Source organism: Columba livia, chromosome 1, assembly GCF_036013475.1.
Source record: "Columba livia isolate bColLiv1 breed racing homer chromosome 1, bColLiv1.pat.W.v2, whole genome shotgun sequence".
NCBI classification, from domain to species: Eukaryota; Metazoa; Chordata; class Aves; order Columbiformes; family Columbidae; genus Columba; species Columba livia.
In genome coordinates, this window is record NC_088602.1 from 15,677,692 (window position 1) to 15,703,473 (window position 25,782).

General features: G+C 37.7%; 1 protein-coding gene across 1 annotated transcript in view; it reads right to left on the reverse strand.

Moving 5' to 3' along the window:
- The window catches only part of TRPC6 (transient receptor potential cation channel subfamily C member 6), a 99,976-nt gene that overhangs the window by 7,474 nt on the left and 66,720 nt on the right, over positions 1-25,782 (reverse strand). Inside the window, exons 3-9 of the mRNA XM_065044461.1 lie at positions 24,195-24,380; positions 21,937-22,101; positions 17,060-17,273; positions 14,898-15,125; positions 11,537-11,801; positions 8,597-8,792; positions 6,748-6,951 (exon numbers count right to left, since the gene is read on the reverse strand). Of these exons, the coding sequence (XP_064900533.1) occupies positions 6,748-6,951; positions 8,597-8,792; positions 11,537-11,801; positions 14,898-15,125; positions 17,060-17,273; positions 21,937-22,101; positions 24,195-24,380 (1,458 nt within the window). The remainder of the gene's footprint in view (positions 1-6,747; positions 6,952-8,596; positions 8,793-11,536; positions 11,802-14,897; positions 15,126-17,059; positions 17,274-21,936; positions 22,102-24,194; positions 24,381-25,782) is intronic.

A 25,782-nucleotide genomic window follows, 5' to 3' on the forward strand; every position in this document is an offset into this window, starting at 1 on the left:
ACTCGCACTTATGGCTGATTGTAACTGGTTATGCAGTTCGTGCCAGGGACCACAATATTATCAGCTGACATTTCTGAGTAGCACCTTCTTTACCACACATGCCGAAAGGAAAGGGCATCACACCAAGCACGCAATTTGCAGGCTTCATTACTGATTTACATCTTTGAGAAGGACTAAAGCATCACAAAATGGTGAACTAAGAGTCAAGCTGAGTGACTTGACTGCAGTAAGAATGAAGAGCAACTACCAAACCAAAATAAATGATTTTACATTAGATTGATCATGGGGCCAGTTCAATGAGTAGTAGTACAAGAAAAATAAAAAAGTGAAAAATAAAAAATGGTTGATCTGGATGAGGAGTAAGTGGGACTGTCACTAAAAAGTCAGTCCTCTGTAATTACACATAGTCCAGTAAAATTTTTGCTGTTTTAAACCACGGGCAGTGTCTTGGATCCCATGGGATCGTATTTGCAATTAATATAAGATTGACACTGAATTTGGAATTCAGAGTTTTCTTTAGAAAGATATGTGGGTCTATATACACATACTTCTAAAAACATTATATATCTATTCAGACTATGTTTCTTTGACCAAGTGAAAACAATGACAGGAGATATAATGCAATATATAAATAGATTTATAAATAATAAATATTTATCTCTAACATGTTAACCTGAATTTGGATGGAAATGGCATTAAAGATGTATAAAAAGGGCAAGTTAGTGTTGCTTTTTCTTGCTTGAATAAAGCTACCTTAAATGTTTTGAATATGTTTTAGAAAACAGAAGTTTATCTAAATGTCTTAAACTATGCATCTGTGTTTACACAATAGTTTAAACACTATGTCTTCTAGGATTTTAGAACTAATAATACTCTCTTGGCCCTCACCTTTCCTACTAGATTAAAAGAGAAAAACAATCTCTCTGCTTTTTCAGCTCCTGGTTTCCTAATGCACTTTTTTTTTGGAGATAATGTGGAAATAATTTGGAAAGCCCTCTGCTTTTTTTGAACAGAATAATGTACTTCTAATTAACTACAGGCTGCACCTTGAAAGTCGGCAGGTAAATCAGAAGTGTGTAACTTCATTAAATCTGCCTATGAGTAACAGTAAAAGGAGAGAACATGTATTGTACATTGCTGAATGACCACTTGGTGGCAGAGATGGCCAAGATTTCATTATAACTTCATTTTTACACAAAATTTTTAAACTCCCTTTAATCTTCACACCAATGGCTTCTTCCTCTCCCAAGAATTACCACTATAGTAAACTCAGCCTGTCACATTAATGACTGAACTACAATTTTAAGTTAATACATATTGAACATCTGCACATGAGTAACTGGAGGGGAAAATAAATATAATTTAAATAAAACAATGATATAAATCCAAACAAACAAAAACATCTCCTCCAGGAGTGTTCTGTAAAGGAAGAAATGCAGCATACCTGGAGTTGCTCTTAGAAAACACCTTCCTCTATAAACTTGCTTCTCATTCTCTCATTTTCTAGTATTATTTAAAATTAAATGAAATCAGAACAGTAATGTAATCAGTCTAGCTGTTCTGTGTAGCACTTTTTAAACATCTTAAAATCCACTTTTAAGAAGCAGCTGACAACTTGGAATGCCAGTAAATTGTACATGCTTGAACCAGAATTGTGGGTTCCCAGAAAACAACTTGGTTTGTCCTCATGTGTTGAAATTTGAAAATTTCAGAAACGTTGTTTTATACTAGGAAAGTAAAAGTTAACTTTTTTATTATTATTTGAGTGAGGGTTTAAAACTATTTCAATAATTAGTTGTTCCTTATTTCTATTCTGAAGGGCCATGTTTTAAGAAAAAGGCTTAAATATGTCATCTGCCACAATACGCTTTCAGCTCAGGAAGATGAACAAGTTCTCTGACTCTTAAACTATAAAATTTCTCATTCACAAGGCAATTTTTCAATTTAGAATAAAACTCAAAGTAGGTTTCTTTAAAACTCTCCTTTTTCTTCATTTATTTCTCCCCTTTTTTGGTTTGAGTTTCTTGTTCACTTGATGTTTAAAACACCAATTCTAGCCTGCAATAGAATAAATCTGCAGGTTTTAATCAACAGCTTGAAAGAAAACACCTTCAGAGCTTTTGTTATTATATGTAGGTATGTCTCAAGAAAGTAGCTTCTGGCAAACTACATTTTGAACACAGCTACATAAATCACTCGTCATTCAGCATGAGCAGCGTCTGGGATTTTGTTTTCTGCCAACAGTAATGAGAGCAGAGCTGGCTGCTTCCCCCCTTCACGCCTTAGTTCCTGTCTTCACACTCACCCTGGTGCTGCTGCTGCTTTTGTACTGAAGATGCAGGTTCTGCAGGAGAAAGAACCATGGCCTGGGGTTGAATCAGTAAACTCAAGCGTGTGTTAACATTTCTGGGTACTGCCCTGCAATGTCTTTTACCAGTGAACTTTTAGTGTCCTCCCAAGTAGGACTTGCACCAGAGCACCTGGTTCTCTCCTGAGGCACCGCTTGGCAACTGGAAAGGTCTGGGGGTAATAGGTTACAGCAATGCTACCACATGAATAGGGGCAAGCCATTCCTGAACTGGCTAAGCTCCCTGTCACCTTTCATTTACTATCACAGCCGCAGCCACCAAGTCCTGGGTCTGGTCTTAACAAATCTTTTTCTTATCCCAGCTGAGGGAGGTGATTGTCCGCTCTGCTCTGCACTGGTGTGGCCTCACCTGGAGCACTGTGTGCAGGTCTGGGCGCCATAGGATAAAAAAGATCTAAAGCTACCGGAGAGTGTCCAGAAGAGGACTATAAAGTCAGTTAAGGGATTGGAGTGGAAGCTGTATGAGGAGCAGCTGAAATCACTTGGTTTGTTCAGCCTGGAGTAGAGGAGACTAAGGGGAAATATCATGGCGGCTACAGCTTCCTCACAAGGGGAGGAGGAGGGGAAGACACTGATCTTTTTAGTGACCAATGACAGAACCCAAGGCAATGGCAGGAAGATGTGCCAGGGGAGGTTTAGATTGGTCATTAAGAAAAGGTTCTTCACCCAGAGGGTGCTGGAGCACTGGAACAGGCTCCCCAGGGAGGTGTCACGGCCCCAAGCCTGACAGTGTTAAAGAAGAGACTGGACAATGCCCTCAGACACACGGTGTGAACTGTGGGGTTGTCCTGTGCAGGGACAGGAGTTGGACTTGATCTCTGTGGGTCCTTCCAACTCAGGACATTCTAAGCAATGCTGATTATTCTAAGATTCGGATAAAGTCAGCTCCACAGTATGTGGTGGTCCAAAAGGTAAGTAAAAATGTAATCATCTGGCAATATCAACTGCTCTGCTGCAAAAACTGAAGAATTAATAGATATGACTCAGCTGCTCTATGTTTTCCAACATAAAAGATTTTTTTTTTTTTTTTTTTTTTTTTTTTTTCAATTTGATTTGCAGTTTTATAGCTTCTTTGGCTGGGGAGTAAGTGCATCTCATTTAGTGTTAATTATACTACAATCTGCATCAAGTGGAAAGCATTAATATTTGAAGACTAAAAATTAATTCAGGGCTAGGAAAAAATTCTGATAAACCATGGCTGCATCCTCACAGCTCTCTTTCAGAGGGACGGCTGTAAAAGCAGACACAACTGTAACTGTTTTACCTAGAACTGGTAATTATTACACTTTGCACCTTTCTAGCCATATGAATTGCTAAGTTTGAGTATAATTTTGGAAATGAATGGTAAGAATCCAGCTTCACTCCTTTGGGTGCAAGAATGGGATTTTTAAGAATACCTGTTTTATGGGAACATGAATTTCATTTTAAAAAGTCATTAAAAATAAGCTTCTAACTTAGTTATGTGCTTCTCATAGTCACAAATTAAGTGAATTAGGAAGAAAAAATCCTTTGATTATTTGTTTTTCACCATTGCTCAATTTAAAGTTTATACACATATCCTTGAAGTAATAATTTTTCAGTGATGACTTTATCATTTTTGGAAGCAATGAAATCAATTTGTATCAAGCAGCTTGATGAAAAGTTTTGCAAATGTCAGAGTCACCAAAAACTTGAGCAAATGCAGCATCACCTCTGTTGGGTCTTAAATACATTAGGATTAGATTTCCCAAATAAAACTGAGATCTGTGAAATGCTAGAAAAATTACTGGTAGCACATGAGACATCTCAAGTTAATAACAATCTTGACAGTGTTTGTAATATCTATGTTTGTTTTTATAGACTATTATGAACTTAACCAGAGGCAGAGGCTTGTCAGAGGCAAATTTTCCCCTTCAGCTCCATCTTTTCCTTCTAGGATTGCAACCACTTTCTTTTCTTTTTTACTCCTCAACTGACACCTGTGATGGAAAAAGTGCTTGTCACATTGGTGACAGAGAGCTGACAGATACATGTAATTTCTCTACTGACCCTCAGTCTACTGACTCTTGACTATAGACTCAAGAACTCCAAACCTTGAAGGCCTCTGCTCAGACTACTGCGTATTTTAACAAAGATCCTTCCAAATTATAAAGTTCCATAAATGACACATTTGATTCTGCCACCATGACAAATCTGTCATTTCTTTTTTTATGTGAATGTTACCGTATGCTCACCTTTCTATTTACTACATCTCATCAGTTGTCTTGCAAAGCTTTTCTTCTCTAAGGCGTTACACCCAGGCTAGTCTTTACACTTCCAATACCATCTTACACCATGTGCTATGCCCCCTGTTCTCCTAAAGCAATTAATTTAATTTATACCAAGACAATGCAGGAAAAACAGACTGACTACAAACTCTTTAAGTAAGTCCATGAGATACAGCAAAGAATCAACTCAAGCGCTTTTTACTGTACTTGTCATGTAAATAAGAGAGAACAGACCACTCTAAAATAAAAGCAAGCTGCATTCTCAGTGCAAGCAGAGACAGGCTACAAAGGGGGAATTTAGAAACTGGGCCCAGGCATGTGAGGGTGGTGGAAGAAAAGCCAAAGCTCACCTTAAGCTGACATTTGCAAGGGCAGTAAGAAGAGCTTTGACTCCTACAATAGCAGTATAAGGATGAAAAAGGGAAATGTGAGCCTGTGGGGCAGGGGATTTAGTGACAGCAGAGCTGGGTGAGGCTGAGAGACATGATGTCTTCTCTGCCTTGTGCTTCACCAACAGTTTGCAAGGCCTATGTGCTTAGTGAAGGGGTTTGAGGAGGAGGAGAACAACCAGCCATGGAAGAGGGTCAAGCCAGTTGATACTTGAGAGGACTCGACCCAGGCAAGTTCACTGGGCCTAACGGGCTGCATCCATGAGTGTCAACAGAAGAGATGAAGTCCTTGCAAATACACTATCATTTTTTTAATAGATCATGGAGATTGGGTAAGGTCCCCAAAAGCTGGTGAAAGACAAATGCCAAACTCATCTTCAAAAAAGGCCAAAAATAATGATCTGGGCAACTACAGGCCACTCAAGCTCACTTTGGTAACTGGTAAAATAATGGACTGAGTCCTCTTGAAGCACATTTCTGGGCACATGGAAGAGCAGATGGTGACTGGGAACAGTAAGTGTGGGTTTATGAAGACTAAAACCTGTCTGACCATCCAGATTGGCTTCTGAGATAAATTTACTGGATTTGCAGGTGAGGGGAGAGCTGGAGATGACACCTACATTGACTTTAGCAAGGGTTTTAACACTGTATCCTAGAGTATTCTTGTACTCAAATTAGAATGTTACTGTCTGGATGGGTGGACAACTAGACAGGCAAAATCCTGGCTGGATGGCTGGGCTTAGAGGGCTGGACAGGGGTCTTGTCCTGGGACTTGCCCTTTTAAACATCTTTATCAACAGTCAGGTGTCAGAGGTGTTGAAGTGCACTCCTGTCAAGTTTGCAGACAAAGCCAAATTTGGTGGGCAACAGCTGACTGTCTTGAGGACAGGGATGCCATCCAGGAGGATGAGGCTGTCAGGAAACCTATGAATTCAATGAAGGACAAATGGGAAGAAACAACTCTTTCAACAACACAGGCTGGGGCCTGGCTGGCTGGGGAGCAGCTCTGCAGAAAAGGACCTGGGAGACTTGGGGGTTGGTGAGAAAGATATTAAAACACTGCAGCAAGCTCTGCTCAGAGCATCACCAAGATCTTTGCGGCTGGAGCATCTGCCCTGCAAAGAAACACTGGGAATTTGAGCTTGTTCAGCCTGAAGCAGAGATGGCTTCAGGCATACCTAACAGGAGCCCCCAGTGTGTACAGGGAGGTCACTGAGGAGATGGAGCTGGGCTCTTCATTGTCCTGCAGGACAGGAGCATGAGAGACAATGGACAAATCCAAATGAGAGCTAGAAGAAGCAACTTCTTCCCCATGAGGGACAGTCAGGCTGTGGCATATGCTGACCAGAGAGGTTTTTCAGTCTTCAACCCTGGAGGTTTTCAAGGCCAGACTGGATGAAGCCCTCAGCAACCTGGGCTGATCTGAGGTGACCCTGCAGTGAGCAGGGGCTTGGACCAGAGACCTTCTCAAGTCTCTCCTGGCCTGAATTATTCTCTCATTTTTTGACAGGAAGCAGGAAGAACTGTAAATTTACAATAATATTTTTGGACTAATTACAGGTGTAGACAGATATTTATATTTAAAAAATAAAGTAAGAATTTCAGCCTATATATAATGACTGACTTCAGTATAGACTAAGTATGTAGAGAAATTCATCAGAAAAAACAGGTCAACAAGAAAAAGAAAGTTCAAATTGGATTTATCTTTTAAAATCAGCCGTCAGTATACACACCATGCAATTACCTTGTTCATCTCTGCATCTTCCTGAAAGCTTTTCTTTTGGCACAGAAATGGTTTAGAAATCAATTTTTTGATTCTGAGTAGGAGATACAGCAAAGATTTTGGGCTTGGCACTAAGTTGAAGGGTACTGGAAGAGTTCTGCCTTCTTCAAAGTAAGAAAACCAAAGTTTAGCCCTTGCAAATTTCCATTCTACATCAGCATCATCCTGTAAAGCAGAAACATGGCTGTTAATACACTGTTAATACCACCTTGGAGATGCTCTAGCTAAACTTTATGTGTGACTCAGATGTAATTGGCTGAAGTTAATCTCAAACAGATCAAGAACTTGTTTATAATCTGTGAAAACCAAATTGCAATGAATGGAACTGTTCTTATTAATCCATTTAAAATTGTGCAACTACAGAAGAACAAAGTGGATTTGATTTAAACATTGGGTACTCAAGAATGAATGCTAATATTCCGCAACACAGGATCACAAAGACAGATCTCCTTCTTTGGTGTTCTTTGTAAACACTTCGGTAAGAAAGCAAGCTCTGACTTAGAAGCACATGATACAATGCCCAAGTTAAAGCTTCAAGGCAACACTCGAATTCATCAGCCAGGGCCTGACTGAGTAGTCACTTGCTTGGAATAATGCCATGCTCAGAAAATAAAATGGAAAAATCCCCTGTTAACATAATAAAAATGCAAATCTCTCAAATGAGACTACACCTCTGATTTCTTATCTTACTGGTCTCTTCTGCAGCAATTAGTGTATTATCTTTGTTTTTGTGAAGAAGACATAGTATCAGAATTTTAAGTGAAAATTCTACTCATGACATGTAAACATGACATTAAAAAAAGAGGTGATTCTTACGGAATTCCTTCCGCTTGCTGGAATATATCATTAAATCAGGTATGCTATCATCACCATGGTTTACATTTAGCATTTACAATAACCAAAACACTCACTTTATTCCTCCCTGTAAATTTCAAGATGGTTTTCTGCAGAAAGGACTGACATCATGTTCAAGGACATGACTCAATATTGCTGTAGCTGTTTTTAGAAGCTGTTTATGTCCAGTCAACATATTTTTTTCATAACAGCCTGTTTTTTATTGCTCTGAACCTCACAGTTTGTTCTGTGGCCTCCTGAGTCAGAAGAATCTGAACCTTCCTAGAGAATGTGTGTTGCTCCTGCTCAAGCTGGACAAAGCTACAGCCCCAAATCAGAGCCCCAAACCTGAGCGATGTCAAACAACCTGAGCCTGCTGCTTTGTGGCAAGGGGAAAGATTGGGATGCCCTAACTCTTGGAGATCTGTTTCCTTTTTTTTCTAAATAGTAATAATGATTTAGCCCCTTATTTTCCATGGCATGCAAAAGTTTGTGCTGATTTTCAGTAGCCCTGCTGATTACTTTGTCAAGTTTTGTTCACTGCAGAGGACTAGAGCAACCGTTTGAACAAAAGAAGAAAATAGCATGTTATAGACTTGCTTGCAAGGTCAAGGCAAAAGAACTAGAGCATCTTTGCAGTAAGAGGGACATTACTGAAATAATAACTACAACTGAGGCAAATGAAAGATTCATAAAGTCACACAACGTAGCCCGTCCTTTTCAGGAGCATAACACAGTTCAACAGCACTTTCTTAGTCCAGAGCAGTTCTTACTACTGCAAGCACACACAGCTGGGTAATTTCCAGGTATTTTATAATAAATTAATAGCTAAATTAATATTTTTTCCTAATATATTCCAAAAGCCTATGTGTTCTTTTTCTTAAATAAGATGTCAACAAGAAAATTTTCAAGGAGATTTAGGCAATTAGCTGTAACAGTAAATGTGGTGATATTTCATCACAAATGGAATTTTTACCTCAATTTCCTGGAATGAACTGTTGATCATTGCGATAAGCATGTTCAGTAAGACAATGACCATGGTAACATTGTAGACTCCATAAAGGACATAACCAATATTTTCAATAAATTTGTGGTTATAATTGATGACAACTGATTTAACTTCTGAGAGTCCAAATATAGCCCAGAACAATGTCTTGAAACTTTCTTCAATACTGAAAGGGGAAATTGAACACATGCATATGTTACTGAAGAAAAGCTAGATAATCTTATTGTATAAAGTGCCAGTTACCATTTTTACACAGCGCACACATTTTTCCATTATCATTACATAGAACTTTACCATAATGCGATTATGCCGAACAAAGAGACTATCTGATTTAATAGGTACAGGCTGCTGCATAATATAAGATTGCTAATATTTAGGACTGACAATAAAACCATCTGATTGAGTTTAGGAGATATATATACATTCTCCAAAGAATATGACAATGATTCAGCTGTTAACTACTTTAATCTACATGCTACATGCTTGCTGGTAATGTGAATATAAATAACAAAAATAATTAACCTGTAAATACTTTATTTTAATTGCACTATCAGTTCATTTAGTATTAATTATTTCACCATTAGGATGAGTAATATTCCAAAACTGTGAACAAGACAGGATATCTGACTGCAAGTCAGGATTTTTCACAAAATGAGGCTCACAGACCGTAATCCTCCAAGCTGTGTTTTCGCTATTCCACAAATCCAGGGTAAAGGTAATAAGAGATGGTACAGGGATACTGATTTTATTTTTTTTTTTTTCAGGTTAGTTCATATAAATAAAATGTATTTCCTCTTAATCAGTTTATATATATAAATCCAAACCTCTGAGTTATCTTTTCCTAAGTATCTCCACCTTTTTGAAGATGTATTTTCTCTTGCTTTCGTGAAGAGTTCTCAGTTCCCCATGTCCAAAAACACAGTAGCATTGCAAAGCACATTTTGGATTTTATTGTTAAGAAAAAAAAGTTAAGAAACTCATAATTTTTAGTTGTGAATTCTCTGCATATAATATGTTAGTAGTATTCCATCTGTGAGATGCAGTTTTAGGTACTTTACCTATCATGTTAACTAATAATAATAAAAAAGTAGCGATTTTTTTTTTCCTTGTGGCCAAGTTTGCTTCCTGTCTGAGTACATTTCATAACAGCTACAGTCTGAACATTGTGACAGACAGAAATTAAGTGGGCAAGGGCTGCAGAGCATGGAAAGGAATGAGTTTCCCCTCAAGTGATCTATCTTAAAATCACAACCAGAAATAAGAGGCATGACAAATGTATATCAAAAAACTCTTGACAGGCAGATTCAAAAAAAAAAAAGAAAGGAATGTATTTAGGTTGTTGCCACTGGAAACTATGGAGAGGCAGATCTTAAAAGAGCGATTAGATTAGATTACCATGTGTATCACACTGTAGTGATTACCTTGCTTCAGGTGACAGTAGCACTGGATGGAGGAACCAGCCTTGCTCCCACGCGCTGCAGGGAGCTGCCATGCTGTGCTCTGCTGTGCTAGTGCTGACCATCCTCACAGGGAGTTTGCTGCCCTGCCAGCTCGGGTCTGACCCAGCCTGTGTCCCCAGATCACTGAACAACCCCAAGAACAAGCCCTGAGCACGGAGGGCTATTACAGATTGCACTGCCAGGCCATCTGATGTATGTACAGTGCTGTGCAAGGGGTCTGATGTACTTCTGTTTTTTTATAAGCCTCCCCAGCCCAAGAGGCTGTTGGGTTGCTTTGACACAAGGGTGCATTGCTGGATCATAGTCAACTTGGTGTCCACCAGGACTCCCGGGTCCTTTTCTGCCAAGCTGCTTTCCAGCCGGTCATCCCCAGCCTGTCCTCGTGTCAGAGGTTATTCCTCCCCAGGGCAGGACATGGCATTTCACTCTGTTGAACTTCACAAGGTCTCCGTGAGCCCATTTTTCCAGCCTGTTGAGGTCCTTCTGAGTGGCATCACAAGCAGCTGGCCTATCAGTCACTCTTGCTCATCCACACAGGCCTCATGACGCCTTTGTTTGATTTCCTGCCCAATGAGATGGAGCAGCCTTGAGCGCTGAAATGTCAGTTCTTGAAAATCAACCAGCATCCCTGGATTGCCCTTCTCTTCAGGGCCTTATCCCACAAGATTCTTCCCTGAACAGCCCCAAGTCTGGTCTCCTGAAGTATGTGGTTGTAGTCCCACTCTTTGTTTTGTTCTCTCTTCTCAGGAACCCGAATTCCACCATCTCATGCTTCACCCAAGGCTGTTTCCAACCTCTACACACCCAACAAGTTCTTCCTTGTTTGCAAAAGCCATGTGTCACAAAGCTCCTCTCCGCACCAGCTTCTCGACCACCTCTGTCAGGAAGTTATTGTCAATGCTCTCCTTGAAACTTCTTGGACTGCTTGTGCCCTGCTGTCTTGTCCCTCCAGGAGATACCAGGGTGGTTAAAAATCCCCATGAGGACCAAGGCATGCAAATGTGAAGCTTCTTCCAGTTGTCTGAAGAAGGCCTCATCTACTTTGTCTTCTTGATCAGGCATTCCATAGCAGACATCCACTACAACGTCATTTATGTTGGTCTGCCCTCTAATCCTGGCATATAATGTCTCACTAGCATATTGTCTATCCCTAGGCAAAGGAACAGGCATTCTTGCTGCTCTCTCATGTAAAGGGCAACTACATCTCCCCATCCAAGCCTACCTTTCCTGTTTATCTTAGTATTGTTCAGATCAAGAGTTCATCCTTTGATTTCAAATATACCCTTTAAGCATCAGAGCAAGAGAGAAAATCACTACTTAACTCAGGATAAAGGAATTTTTAAGAGATGCCTACCTAATAAAACAACTAGTAAACAATACATAAAATGCAAGCAAACATCTTCCTGTAAAAATAGCCCACAATCATAACAGTTTAATCAGTTTTACTTACGTTGTGAATGCTTCATTTTGTTTTGCCCCCAGATAGTAGGAATAGAGATTAAACATGCCTATCATGAAAGCCACAAACACCATGATAAATATCACCATGAACTTGAAGATGTCCTTCACAGTTCTGCCAAGTGATATCTGCAGTGGTCCAAAGCTTTCATTTGCTGGCAAGATGTAGGCTATTCTGGAGAAACTTAATACTACCGCAATTGCGTACAGGCCTTCAGATATGATCTGAGGATCAGACGGGTCCCAGTTCATTCTGGCTAGAAACAAAAGATAAGAATTTTGGTCAGTATTTCAAAGTCTACCTTAGGCTATTCACCGAAGTACTCTTTCTTGGTAACAGTGAACCATTCAGCGTAACTGAGAAGAGAATGCAATGGTGCTAAACAAATTCGGAGCTTTTGGGGACCTGAATCCGAACCTATTAGAGAATTTATGAAAAATTCCACTTACAGGGTCAGGTGATGAAAACTGAATAAATTAGAAATGTGATTTGTTTGAGCTATCCGAAATGACCTGTTTCTTTGTGGGCACTTGGGATCATTAAATGCCACCCACAACTCCAAAACTGTGGGAACAATAATGTTTGTCTACTCTTTCTATTTACTCCATCTTTTTACTCATAGTGGAATGCTAATGGTCCTTTCCTGACATACACCAAACACTCATTTCTATCACCTTCTCTATCATCATTTCTATCAGTCTCTTCTATTGAATCTAATCCACTTGTGTGAGTTACTCAAACATATTTGGATCATGTGAGAAGGTGACACTGCTGTTGAACAGGGAACACCGTCAGCTGAAGAGGGGAATATTCAGGTTCAAACCTATACTTAAAGAAATATTTACAGAAAAGTGTCAGAAGGAGAAATCCAAAGCAATAACATTCCAACACTTCCTAGCTGGAGATTAAGGCATTCTCCCATGAGGTGGGAGGCTTAAATTCAGTTCACTGTTGTGCTTCAGGTAAGGAGAAGAGGTTAACTTGGGAAGCGTTTACCACATTCGAGGAGAATGTTGTCATCTGTGTTTACTGTAAATGTCAGTAAGTAAATGTCAATAAGTCTCTCGAACTTATACTGCAATGAAAGAAATCACTAGCATTTGGAAAAACACTCATTTGAGCTGTTAACTAACAAATAACCATTTAATAAAAAATCAGTTATTTGCACAGCTTTATAATATACCCATACCCAGTAGTGCTGAGCATTATTCAAAATGTCCATACATAGAGCAGAAAATTATATTTTTCAAGGAATTTACTGTCATGACATTATTCAAGTATCATGACAAAGTATTGAATTCCTCTGCGTTTAGGCATAGTGAGGCTCAGTTATCACACATTCATTGCCTTGTTGGGTGCTGTGTGTTTCTTGTAGGTATATGTATACTCTTTTGTCTATTGAGCTCCTCACTGTAAAGGCTACTACCCACTATATTCAAATGAGAAAATGTCTGTATGGCAAAACACTGTGCATCTTCGCATAACCAGACATACCTATGTTAGCTTTACATCAGATTTCATGGATAACTAAAATCAAAGATGGCAGATGTTTCACTATGGGCTCATAGCCATATGTCTTTCAGGTTCCCAGATGAGCTGTATTGTCACAGAAAGTTTGAGGTGGGAAGGGACCTGTGGAGGTCATCTGATCCAACCCCCCTGCTACAGAATGGTCACCCAGAGCCAGTTGTCAAGTACGGAGGATGGAGACTCCATCATCACCCTGAGCAACCTGTGCCAGTGCTCAGTCACCCTTACAGTGAAAAAGTGTTGCCTGATGTTCAGATGGAACCTCCTCTGTTCCTGATTGAGCCCACTGCCTGTGGTCCTTTCACTGGGCACTACTGTGAAGAACCTGGCTCCATTCTCTTTTGATCCTCCCTTCAGGTCTTTATATACACTGATGAGATCCCCTCTGAGCCTTCTCCAGGCTGAACAGTCCCAACTCTCTCAGCCTTTCCTCACAGGAGAGATGGTCCAGTCCCTTCATCATCTTTGTGGCACTTTGCTGGACTCTCTCCACTTTGTCCGTGTCTCTCTTGTACTGAGGAGCCCAGAATTAGACACAGTCGTCCAGGCGTGGGCTCATCAGTGTTGAGTGGAGCAGAAAGATCACCTTCCTTGACTACCGGCAATGCTTTGTCTAGTGCAGCCTTCTTTGTGCTAAGGCTCATGTTCATCCTGGTGTCCACCAAGGTATATTTGCTACCCTATGATAAAACCTGTGGCATTAAATATTCACTATTAATATTATCCATGTTAGCATGATCATGCATAGATGTTCTCCAAGCAGACTTCAGTGTACATGCAAACACTAGAAAAAATGGCTCAACTCTGCTTAAGTGCATAACAGAGTCACAACCCATGGTTGATGTGAACACAAACTGCCTTGCTGGATGATGCAGTATTGCATAGCGTAAATAAGTTACAAGACTTATGCTTGTCATACCCAGAAACTGTGAACATAAACAACAGCAAATTCTTCAAGTGGGTGTTACTGAAAACTAAACTAATATTTAATAAGCTGCTTTTAAAACTTGTATGAGATTTGTAATTTTCCAGTAAAATTTATAAGACTACAATTTAATGGGTTTCAGAATATATGCATTAATTGCTCTGCTTTTTCTACAGCCTGGATAATGAAGAAATGTGATCTTATCAGAAATAGTATTTGAGGCATAGAATAGAAACTGATGTAATTCACTATCTAGAGATAAATATCTAATAAATGGAAGAGAGATGTGGAGGTATTGAGAGCGAATACAAGTAAACAGAGCTTAATTTTTTCTCATTTGGGCAAAATAGCTTCTAGTCACTTCTCATGTATGTGAAGCAAGTTTATTAATATTTTTCTCTCTTGCTGGTAAAGAGAGTGGATTGAGAAATATTAAAATAATATAAAAGTCTCCGAACAAAAAATATATAAAAGATACACTGGTTATGTTGGCAAAGCAGGTTTAAGAAGTTCCTGCACCTATTGCTTAGTCCTGCCCCAGCACTACAGTACATCAGGTTCACAGTTGCACCAACAAAAGTGTTTGTGGGATAGCACTGAGTAACTGAACAGATGATGTGACCTGGATTAAAATAATCTTGAAAAAGTGTGGGGTGACAGTGTGGTTATTTTGATCTTTGATCATTTCAGTGTCTAATGTCTACAAGTCCCCAAAGGGACGCATGAGCACAGCCAAGGGAACTGTGATAAATAGCAGGGATAAGAAAGAGAAGAAGGGACGTGAATTTCTTGAGGAAATTGGAACATTGTGGAACTAAAGTATCGGAGTAAACAAAAACAGCAAATCAATTCATTTTGGCCCAAGAAGCAAGTCTTAAGCATGTGCAATCAACTCACCATAGGTGTAGTATTTTATGTTGGGCTCCAGTGTTGGACTTGTCAGATCTTTCATATTTGCATCAACGAAGTTCTGGGCTCTGGACGCATGCCAAAATGCCATAAACCTTGCTATGAATGATGCTGCAAAGATTGCTAACATACCAAAATCAAGCATATTCCATAACTCAAAAAGGTACTCTTTTGGACCTTGAGACCAAATTTCTTTACATTCAGACCATATCATGCCTGTGTAAGACAGAACAGGGAAAACAGTGTGTTCTTTTACTTTCACGTCTATTTCATTCGATATTTTATTATGTACAGGTAATGTTCTTGGTTGCATTCAAACTCAAAACTACTTTAGTCAGTGGGAGTTTGGACACAACCTAAAATCCTTGAAGCTGCCAATTCATATACATTCCAGTACTTCTTTCTCATGTGAGTAATAATAACAATCTTTCATACTACTTTTTCCTGTACAACTACAAAAGCTTTCAAAGAAAAGAATGGGATGTGAGTACTACCATCTGTTAGAGAGACAAAAAGAACAGAAATGCTCTGGCATGATCATATAGTGGTAGAACTAATAGCAAACCTCACATTTTCTTATTTTCACAGTATCCTAGGTACAGTCTGTCCTACTGAAATTGCAAATATATGTGACAAATAATCATGAAAGTAAGAATTAGACCTAAAGCTTCTTCAACAGAACTAAGGTATCTGTTTGATTCCTAACTATTATCCCTAATAACAAAATATAAGATCACAGTATAAGTTTATGGCATTATTTTATTAAGCAAATAATTCTCCTTTCAAGATAAAATTTATTTAATAATGAAATACACTTCTAGGGTTCTAAAGAGAGTTAATTAAAAACTGAATTGTAATAACGTCACTATTTTTGCACTTATCGAATTGTCTGCAGGAACTTTTCATCGTTTTCCCATGACAATTATAATGTTAATTACAGTAACTGAATTCTACAACTGTATGCACTGAATCAGTTTTTCATAAACCACCTAATACATGTCACTGAAATAAATAAAAATAGATGAATTTGCAAACTTTAAATTTGAAAATTATTATTTACTTATTTACTATCAGATGCAAACACTGATGTTTATAGAATATTTGGAAATCTCAGTGACATGTTATTCCCATAATACATAATTAAATAAATTTATATACAATTCTGTCATGAAATAACTAAAGATCCTCAATGTCTTTTAAAGCTATAAGAATCAGTTGCTGTTCAAATGGCTCCCACTTCAACCACAAAGAGCTCACAAAAGCAAAATATTTTAAATGCACAAGCTCTTGAATGGAAACAGATTTTACTTAGCTGGAATTGAACTCTTCCATATTGCTACTTAACTAACAACCAGAACCCAGGTCTTTTATATATTTGGGTATCTAAGTCCTACTGTAATAAATGGTATTAGACTTGTAAATAACAATCAGACACCTAAAGTGCTTTTGAGGATCTGTGCTCAAGTTCTTATGTGGAATAGTATTGCACCACCAAATTGAATGGCTCAGCTCAGAGCGATATTCATATTCATCTCATCCTTACTTTGGGATGGAAAAATCTATCACTGAATGTTCAGGGGTCTGTATTCTGATTCTCTTTTGTCAATAACACATTCAGCTGTACGCTATCAATTCTGCAGCATACTTGCAAAATAAGAGAATCTTAGCAGAAAGAGATAACTGGACACAAAAGAACACTGGGCCCATGAGGTGGAAAACCTTCCCCTTGGGAGCTGACACAGCCTGACTCAAAAAAATAAAACCCAAAAACACCAACCAACCAACCAAAAAAAAACAGTCCCAAAAAAACAAACCACCAAAAAACCCCACACAAACAAACCAAAACCAACAAAAAAACTCCCAGAAAACTGGTAGACACTTTGCTTTGATATTCATAATATTGAATTCATTCATCTTCAGATGATGCAGATTTCACCCAAGTCCTTAACCAGAATGTTTGTGATTAACTAGGCACATGGGAGTCCTACTGATTTCCACTGAGAAACACAAGGCCAATGTGGGAATGCAGTCAGTTGAATAAATTCCCCTTGTTGCAATTTTTACACATAACATTAATAGCAACAGATTAAATTTGGTCCAGCTCCCCTGAAATCATAGTAAGACAAATTTAAGCAAAAATTAAACTTTACCTATTACCCAAGAAATAATTAGCATCTCCATCCACGAGAAACAGGATGTTTTCATCCTAAATAGCTGTTTTACATTGCCTGTTGTTTCATTAGGTCGGAGTTTGGTGCCATCAAATCTGTCAGCTGCGTTCATGACAAGTAGACCAAGAAAAATGGTGAAAGAGGCTGCATGTGCTACAAACTTCATAAATGGTCCACGCATTATCCTCCCCAGCTGCAACAGAGGTTATGAAACACAAGGGTATTGCACTGACTTTTTCCAAAATAAAAATGTGCAAAAAAAACTGTAACACAGAGAAATATATATTTCAATAACACACATGAAATAATATTTGGAAAAAGTTGTATACCATGGCGCCAGGCTGACAGTCAACTTTAAAAGTTCCAACTTATTTGTTGTTTCCAGGGGAATAATCTATCAGATTCACCATCTATGTATTTTTAACTCAGCAGTTTGAAATAGTTCTGTAATTACTTTGAGGAATCTATGTCTGTTATAGGTAATCAATATGAATTTTTATTATAATTGTTGAATTTCTTACATGCTAGCCATTTTTCTGAAGCAACAAAGAAAATATTTTGACACTTACTAAAAGCATTAAATTATCACCAGGAGTGAATTTTCTTTTTTAAAAACTTCAAGAGGCATTAAAAGGTAATGTTTATAGATCTGTAGTATCTTAATTTCCTTCCTAATTCCTTTAATGGAAATGCCATCAATTTTGCCATGACAACTTTAAAATGGTTTAGTTTAACACTTAAAAAACCTAGAAGTTCCATACAAACTCACATAAGGCTGAACTTATAGCAATTATTTACTAATATTTTTGAGAGTGTCTGTATTAATAGTAAAAGTCTTAGGTTGTTCACTTAGTTGGCAGCTGCAGAAAAACACTTCTAATTTTACACAAAGCCAGTATCTGTATCTAACAAAATTTGCTTGGAAATCATTGAAAGTGTCACAGCTGAAACATAACAATCTGTGTTCTGGAAAGGGGAAAGGAAAGCAGAAAGGTAAGTTATTGGTATTCATATTTTTGCTACACTTGTTTCACTATCAAAGTCAAAATTTTGCTGTCTTTACCATCAACTTTTACAGAAACAAAGAATAAGAGGATGCAGCCGGGGATGTGATGGTAAGGTCTCAAACACAACTAACACTGAGAGAACTAGACAAATGTAAAAAGAAGATACTGTTAAAGGAACTCTGTCAAGGTTAGCAGGCACAATACAATATTGGATCTTCTTTCTATTTTATATTATTTTGCAAATCCATGGCATTCATTACGTTTTTCACTCAATAAAATTACTTTGTCTTTTGTTAAATAAAATATTCCACCAGCCTCATGAGAAAAGACTTAAACAAGCAATTATTTTGCGTGAACTACAAAGAGAACGGGTAAGCATCATGGGAAAAGATTTTATTTCAAGCTAGGAAGGAACGATCATAAACAACACACAATAAAGCAGAGCTGGAAGATGATAAAGTACCTTGACAGTGTCCTTTTAACTGAATTATTCTTGTGCTCACAAAGATGGATTAGGAGATAGATGCCAGAAAGAAAGAGCCAGAAAAGAAGAAAAAATACTGCAGGAGGTAATGTTAATATGTGCCTTGACCAAAAAGTATAAAATTTAAAAGACTGAATTCCCAGAGAACCCCCTCCTGCCCTTCAAAAGAGATGGAAAAGTATTTTTTACATTTATATAGAGTGCTTCAAAAAGATGGATCCAATATTTTACAATTACACAAAAATTTACAAATGGTTTAATGAGTTACCAAGTTTTAGTAACCTTTCTATAAATGCTCTATGTTCTTCCACCTGCTGTAGGGACAACATTAAGACAACAATTGATAGTTTGTGGTTGCAGAGATATAGTGATTTCAAATTGGGTCCATCTTTTTGAAACACCCTGTACAGTAAAATCTCCCTGGAAGCAGGACTGACTACAGTTGAAGTGATTACATAAATGCTGGAAGGTATTATGACATTGCCATTCAATACTGATCCAATAAAATCCTAAAATGTCACTTACAAAATTCCAAATTTTTTTATGGAGAACATTTAAGTCAGAAAATGTGAATCAGGGAAAGAAAGAGCAACACATAAAGACAAGGCCATAGTCTTGCAAGTTTGGACTCTTCTATAAGCTGGAGTCCTTCTGTAATACAATGTCACTATGTATTTTGACATAATAAATTCCTTCCTATTGAACAGACCCAGGACATGATCTTCTAAATGCTCTTAATATCTTTCTGTAATTTAAATGGGTTTTTGTTGGTTTGTTTTCCTGGTTTCTTATTGTCTGTGCTATGGTCTTTGGTTTGCTATAGAGTTTTGGAGGGAGTTTTATATGAAGAGGTTGCTTTGGATTAGGACAAGATATACAGCAGTTTTATGGTGGATACTTTCACATGTATTTGTCTGGAGAAAAGGCCTGATAACAAAAAGAGGTAATGCATATACTTTTTTAGGAAGAACAGTTTCCTAGCTCATCATATACTGGATACAATGTTCAATTTCTTTTCTTCTACCGCAGTGAGAAAGAGGAATGCGCGTAACCCTCAGAACATGCTTTGAGAAAGCATGTAGGGACCTAACAATTTACTTCTTCAGAAATGCCAACCCGCGGTGGCTGGGAACAGTGAAAGAAGAACCAATTTCAAATTCAGATCCCTCATCTTCGCCAGGAGCTGACTGAATTATTTATGAACTCATAAAGCTAAAAATCTAAATTCTGATATTAATTAGAACTGAAGAGCATAGACATTAGAAATTCTTGGAGATAACTGAAAAGAGTTTTTACTCTTTCAAAATGTAATGTCATGTAATAAAATAGCATTCTAGAAGTTTTGGGTTAATTATGTCAGTATTTACACAGAATTAGAAATGAAGAGCAAACTGTTCACAAAACTTTGAAGAGCGTCCATGTGGATTGCTGCCTGAAACTCAAATAAGAGGCAATCTCAATTCCTTTTGGCATCTGACACTAGTCAATTCCTGCTAAATCAACAGGGCTTTGTCCACTTATTTTGTGAACTTTCTTCCAGATCTGAAACCCTCAATTCAGTATCTGTGGTCCAAGATCAAATAAATGTTTTCCTAAAGAGGAAACTGGTCAGCTATACAGGTAACTGGCTGCGACGTTGCAAACGTGATGAAGACATTTTTGCCTCTCTCAGAGCCATGGCATGAGAATATAAAGAAATGTGTCAAAATAACTTCACTGCAAGCTATTATTTTCGTCACAAATCCTGTATTTTCTCTCACTTCTGTCCCTGTAGTGCCAAACCTGGAAAAAGAATGCGTACTTTATCTCAGTAGGAGGAGAAGAGATTTAGAAAATTCCATCAATTCATACACAGATGGAGTCTGTTGGTACAGAGCATGTTCTGCGTTCGGGCCATCCTATCCTGAAATTAAATAGTGAACATTTCTGTCTTCAAAAGACAGAAGAATCAAATTTGGAAGTATGAGTGAAGCACAACATAAGAAATGGCAACTGGTGAAAAATGTGGATCAGACTTCACATTTGCAGAATATAATGAAACAAAAAGCATTCAACATATAAATCACATGGTGAGATGACTAAATAGCAACAGAAGTGGAACCTTAAAGGATGTTGTCCCTTGAACCGCGACTTTAAAAACCTACTGTGAAATAGCTTTTCCAGAATGTACAATGGTTCAAAATCACTTTAAGATCCAATAAATCTTTGAAAAAGGAAAATGACAAATAGATAAATCACTGCTGTGGTTGGAAACCAATTACTGAAGTATGTTGAATCTCAAGGTGTGTTTCTAGAAAAAAGTATTCATAAAAATCATAGTCACTATATAGAAAACTGAAAATGATAGAACTGATTTTTATTGTGCTGACTGAAAGAAATGAAAAATATGGCAAAACAAAAAAAGGATCACATTTCTTCTCTCAGAGAGCAATAAAAATAAACCACAGAGACCTCAGTCCTTTCAACTTTCCTCTTCCCCTGGAATCACTGTATGTGATTTGACCTGCTAAAATAACGGATGTTGTACTGTAACTTCTTGAATAATCCATATATGATCCCATTTGTTCCCTCTAACATACTCTCAAAGGAAATTTTCCACTGGTGTCCATTTAAAATGGATAGTGATCGACTAAAAAATATATTCCAAACAAAGGTCAGAGAGGTCAGAGACTGTAATCCATCTTCAGTGGAAAGGCTTTCTATACTATATATCATTCAAATCGCATACAGTGGTAGCATCCGAATCCAGGTGTGCACTTTAAGTGAATGCAGGGGATGTTACATGACTGCTTTAAAAAACCTCATGGAATATAATATGTATTAGCACACTGTCTTGACAAGCCAACACGGTTCACTTTGATTTCTAGAAAACTGATGACGATTGTTTTAATTTCTGGCATTCATGCTTCAGTGACTTTGATTTATTAATTTTTAATCATCAAAAATAAAATTGCCTTTGAGGTAACTGGAATCAACCCACCGCTTGAACTTAGTGTATCTCTGAATCAATGGGAAATGAGGATCCTCTGCATCTGCCTACTAAGGCAACAACAAAATGAAGAATAGTTTGAATCATTGTTTCTGAAGTAAAATTTCTACAAGGCAACTCTTGCTGAACCATTGTAATTTAATTTAATATACTCTGCATTTAATACAACACAGTTTCCTGTCTTAATTACAATTGCCAGAACATGCAATCTTGCAGCCATTCCATTCTAACTCAGCTTTAAAATAACACATTTCTGAAGTATTACTTAAGCATGTCAGTAAGTAACACTCATGCTCCATCTTTGCCAGACAGGAATCTATATACAGATGATACAGGAGTTAATAAAAGGTCATTACAGGATTCTACACTGACTGACCTTACTGCATGGAGCAATCCAGTAAGCCATTGAGAGGAACGGCAGTCCCACCGCGACAGCAAGAACCACCAGGAACTTCACTGCCATGGTCTGCTGCCGTAAACCTGACAAATTCTCATACCAGATGGAGAGAAGTTGTTGCTGGCAGTTTGGATGTGCTACAAACTGCAACAAAGAAAAGGAGCACAAAAATAATTTTGCTATCAGAACATATTTTATTAAAGGAACAACTATGTGAAGTGCGCTAACAATGTTGGAATAGCACAACTCACCTTATATTCAAAAGAGCATTAATGAGGGTATAGAGAAAACATTTTTTTGAAGAACATAATCTCCCAGCATGCAGGTATGTTGCCATCAGCAACAATAAATCCTTTAATTCAAAGAATGATTATTTTATTGACATCATGTTCCATCACAAACTATTAATTTCCATTTAAGGGTAATTAAACATAAACTTTATCTAGGCAAACTCTACTTGTTTCTGACATACATAATTTTCATGTTACTACTTCAGAAATTCCAAAATGTTAAGTTTTTCTGTTCTGAAAAGGATGTTATAGAATCTTTAGTTATGAAAGGATATGCCGTATTTTCACATGCTAACATGGAAAAAAGCTTTTCCCCTGGTATAGGAGAACAGCTGACAATTTTGCAGGAAATCAGCTAGGGACTATTTATAACTTGGTTCTGGAAACTTTTGGACAAACTGAAAAAACTGACAAGTTTAGCCTATAACCGTCTATAACCTCTGGATGGTATAAGAAGCATCTTACAAAGGTAGATATTAATATTCAAACAATGGATTCTTGTGCACCATAATTTTTTAAGTCTGGGCCTGGAAATGCAATTAAATATTTAACTGAATCTAGTATTTTTTTCTAGACTAATTTTCTATATTTAAAGGCTGACTGGCTGAAGGTGCAAGAAATGTGTTTTTCAGGCAAGTGAAAGTGTTAAAAGAAATTTCATGTTCAAGGAAGGATTAAGACTCAAATTCTATGAAGGACTAGGTCAATGTGATATTTTATCTTCAAAAGTTGTTTCAGCTCTCTTCAGTGACCCCAGTTTGCCAACTGTTTTGCAGGTTTGTGTTCACATGCCAGTAGGTGCTCTTCAGTCAAAATGGTTTCCTTCTTTTCTTCCCTTCGTGAACCTGTAAATACTCCTCACATATAAATGTTTTAAGTGTCCCTAAGAGCTGTAAACTCCATTTCTGTCAAAAATCTGCAACTCTTCCCTGACAAATTAGATCTGTATATTCAGCCCATACTGGATTTTTAAGAGTTTTGATTGCTTTTTTTGTTTAGTTTGTTAAAATAAGTTATTGTTTATTTTCATAGTGTTGATCTGATCCACTTCATTATGTAGGAAAAGTTTTATCAAAGGTCTTGCTGCTCTGCCAGCAGATCTCTCTACTTTAGGGTAACCTGCTTTCCTGAGCTGTATCCTCTTGATCTTCGGTTGTACAAACTTCATCGCACAAATCATTTCTCCCTGGTTCACACACGTCACCTATAACTTTACAACCTATATTATCAAAGAGAAGCTTTCTGAGTAATTCAAGGGTCTTGGTAAAGCTACTAACCCAGCTGGTTTCACTGTGAATATTTTGGATGTAGACCAGAGTATTAAACTGCCAGTAGAAACGAAAGCAAGCCAAGGAAGGGATGGTAAGTCCTGTATTCCAAATTGCCCACAGCCTGCTGATCTTCAGTGGTGAGAACCACAGTGCTATTACACCTAGATTGTGTCTCTGATCCTCTGTCCAGACAAATATACATTTCTCTGAGACACACAATTTCACTAAGTTTTCTCAACTTTCTGTGTGAGACACAAGAGCTTGACAAAAGTGTCTATCAATATTTGTTATCATGCAGCGCACAGGACTGCTGTGCTATCCTGTGGTTTTTATTAAATCTTACACTTTTCTAGGCTGCAGAAGTAGTGTGAATTTCTTCCATATTTTTAAAAAATAGATTAAAAGTAAAACCTAGTGAAGATCTACAAATTTTCATATAGCTATGTATTTTCTAGAGACATTTGTTCTCATACTCACTGTGACTAGTATCCACCACTAATATCTGCTTCCTGTTTATATTGCAAGCTATTTGGGGCAAGGATTTTTTTGTTTGTAAAATACACTGTGCAGAAGGGCCCAAATGTTCATTTAAATGTCAGAGGCTACTAAACCATAAACAATAATAGTACAATTTAGTACCGCTATCATGATGTGTCTGATCAACATAATTGCTTACTTTTTTAACTTCATACTTAATGGCAAGTTTTAAGCGGCTAAGGCTGGGGCGACCACGTTCTCCATTATTATGGCTCATCTCTACATCACCATTCAAAATAGCTTCCACTTCTTCTGTATTTCGGCACAAATCAAGGAGTCCAACTACAAAATCCTTGCATTGCATAGACAATTTCTTGTAATCATTCTAGAAAATAAAAGATAAGAAGAAAGAATATAACTTGCTGTTTAGACTTCACATAAGAGAAATAGTTATAACATCCCAGCTACACATCTGTGAGCATCAACAGTTTGTTCGCATCTTGTTATGCTTTTTTTCTGGCACTTTGTTATAAGGCATCTCTTTCCCCTGAATGTTCAAAGATAGGATTCATCTCAATTTGGACACCTAAATTGTCCATTTTTACACCTGAGTTGCTTGTCTAGACTTGCTTTAGTGCCAATTGAAAGTAAAAAACACACTTTCAGAAATATTGTGTGACATATTTGAATGACTGTTTCAAGTTGAGATGAATAGCAAAAGGGATTTTTTTTCTATTTGCCGGCTCTCACACAACTCTAGACAACTAGCTCAGATGTAAGCAGTTATGTTTAGAGATCTCAAGGGGACAAGATGACCATCCTATGGAGAACATGTCTAACCAAATTCCCAACCTTCTTGAGAATCACATAAAAACATTTAATTTTCTTTAGCCTTGAATTATTCTTATCTTCTTCATGTTCCAACACCTCTTTTAGCTTGCACACACATGATTTGGTTGCTGTTTTCCAGCAACAGTGTCAGCAGTGCTGCAGAAAGCATGGTGACACCACATCTCTAGCTTCAACTCAGCACTCTAGCTCAAATATCTCATGACAGACTTCATTGTGTGAGCCAAAGCACTGCTCTACACCTGTAGGTTCAGTTGCTTATTGCTTTAACAAATATTGTTCTCAGTCACTGTTCTCCAAACGTGTAAGTCAATACAAAAAAAAAGATATTGTGATCATTGCAATCCACAGTTTGTTAACCACTCCTTACTTGCCGCTGTGTTTGCATCATAAAAGATGAATATAGGTAGACAGGTAGAGAATAAGATGGCTACAGATATAGATGTATATGTAAAACTAAAAGATGTATACAGATACATTTCTCCTGGCCTAACTCTTACAAGAGACTTCTACATGTGCTGACAACTTCTGACATGTTTGTGATCTCTGCTAATTTTAATGTCTTAAAAAGATTAAATTACTGTAGAATTTTTCCCAAACAAAAGACTAAAAAAAAACCAACCACCCCACACCATACAGGACTGCCCATGTTGTCTCTGTTTCATGCTCAAAGTAACTTGCTATGCATGCTTCTACTACAGTGACACATTTCCCCCCTCTTCTGGTCTATTCTTCATAGTGTTCCCCCTCCTCTCACTCCCAGTCTCCCCTCCTTTTAATTACTTCCTTCATACTAACTGCCACCTAATGCACATCCTGGAAGAGAAAGCATTCTTTTGAGTATACAGAATACCCTCATTTATTTGCCAAGGGTGTACTTAATGCATGTTTATGTTTTATTTCCCACAATACCACGATACCAGTTTATTACTTGGATA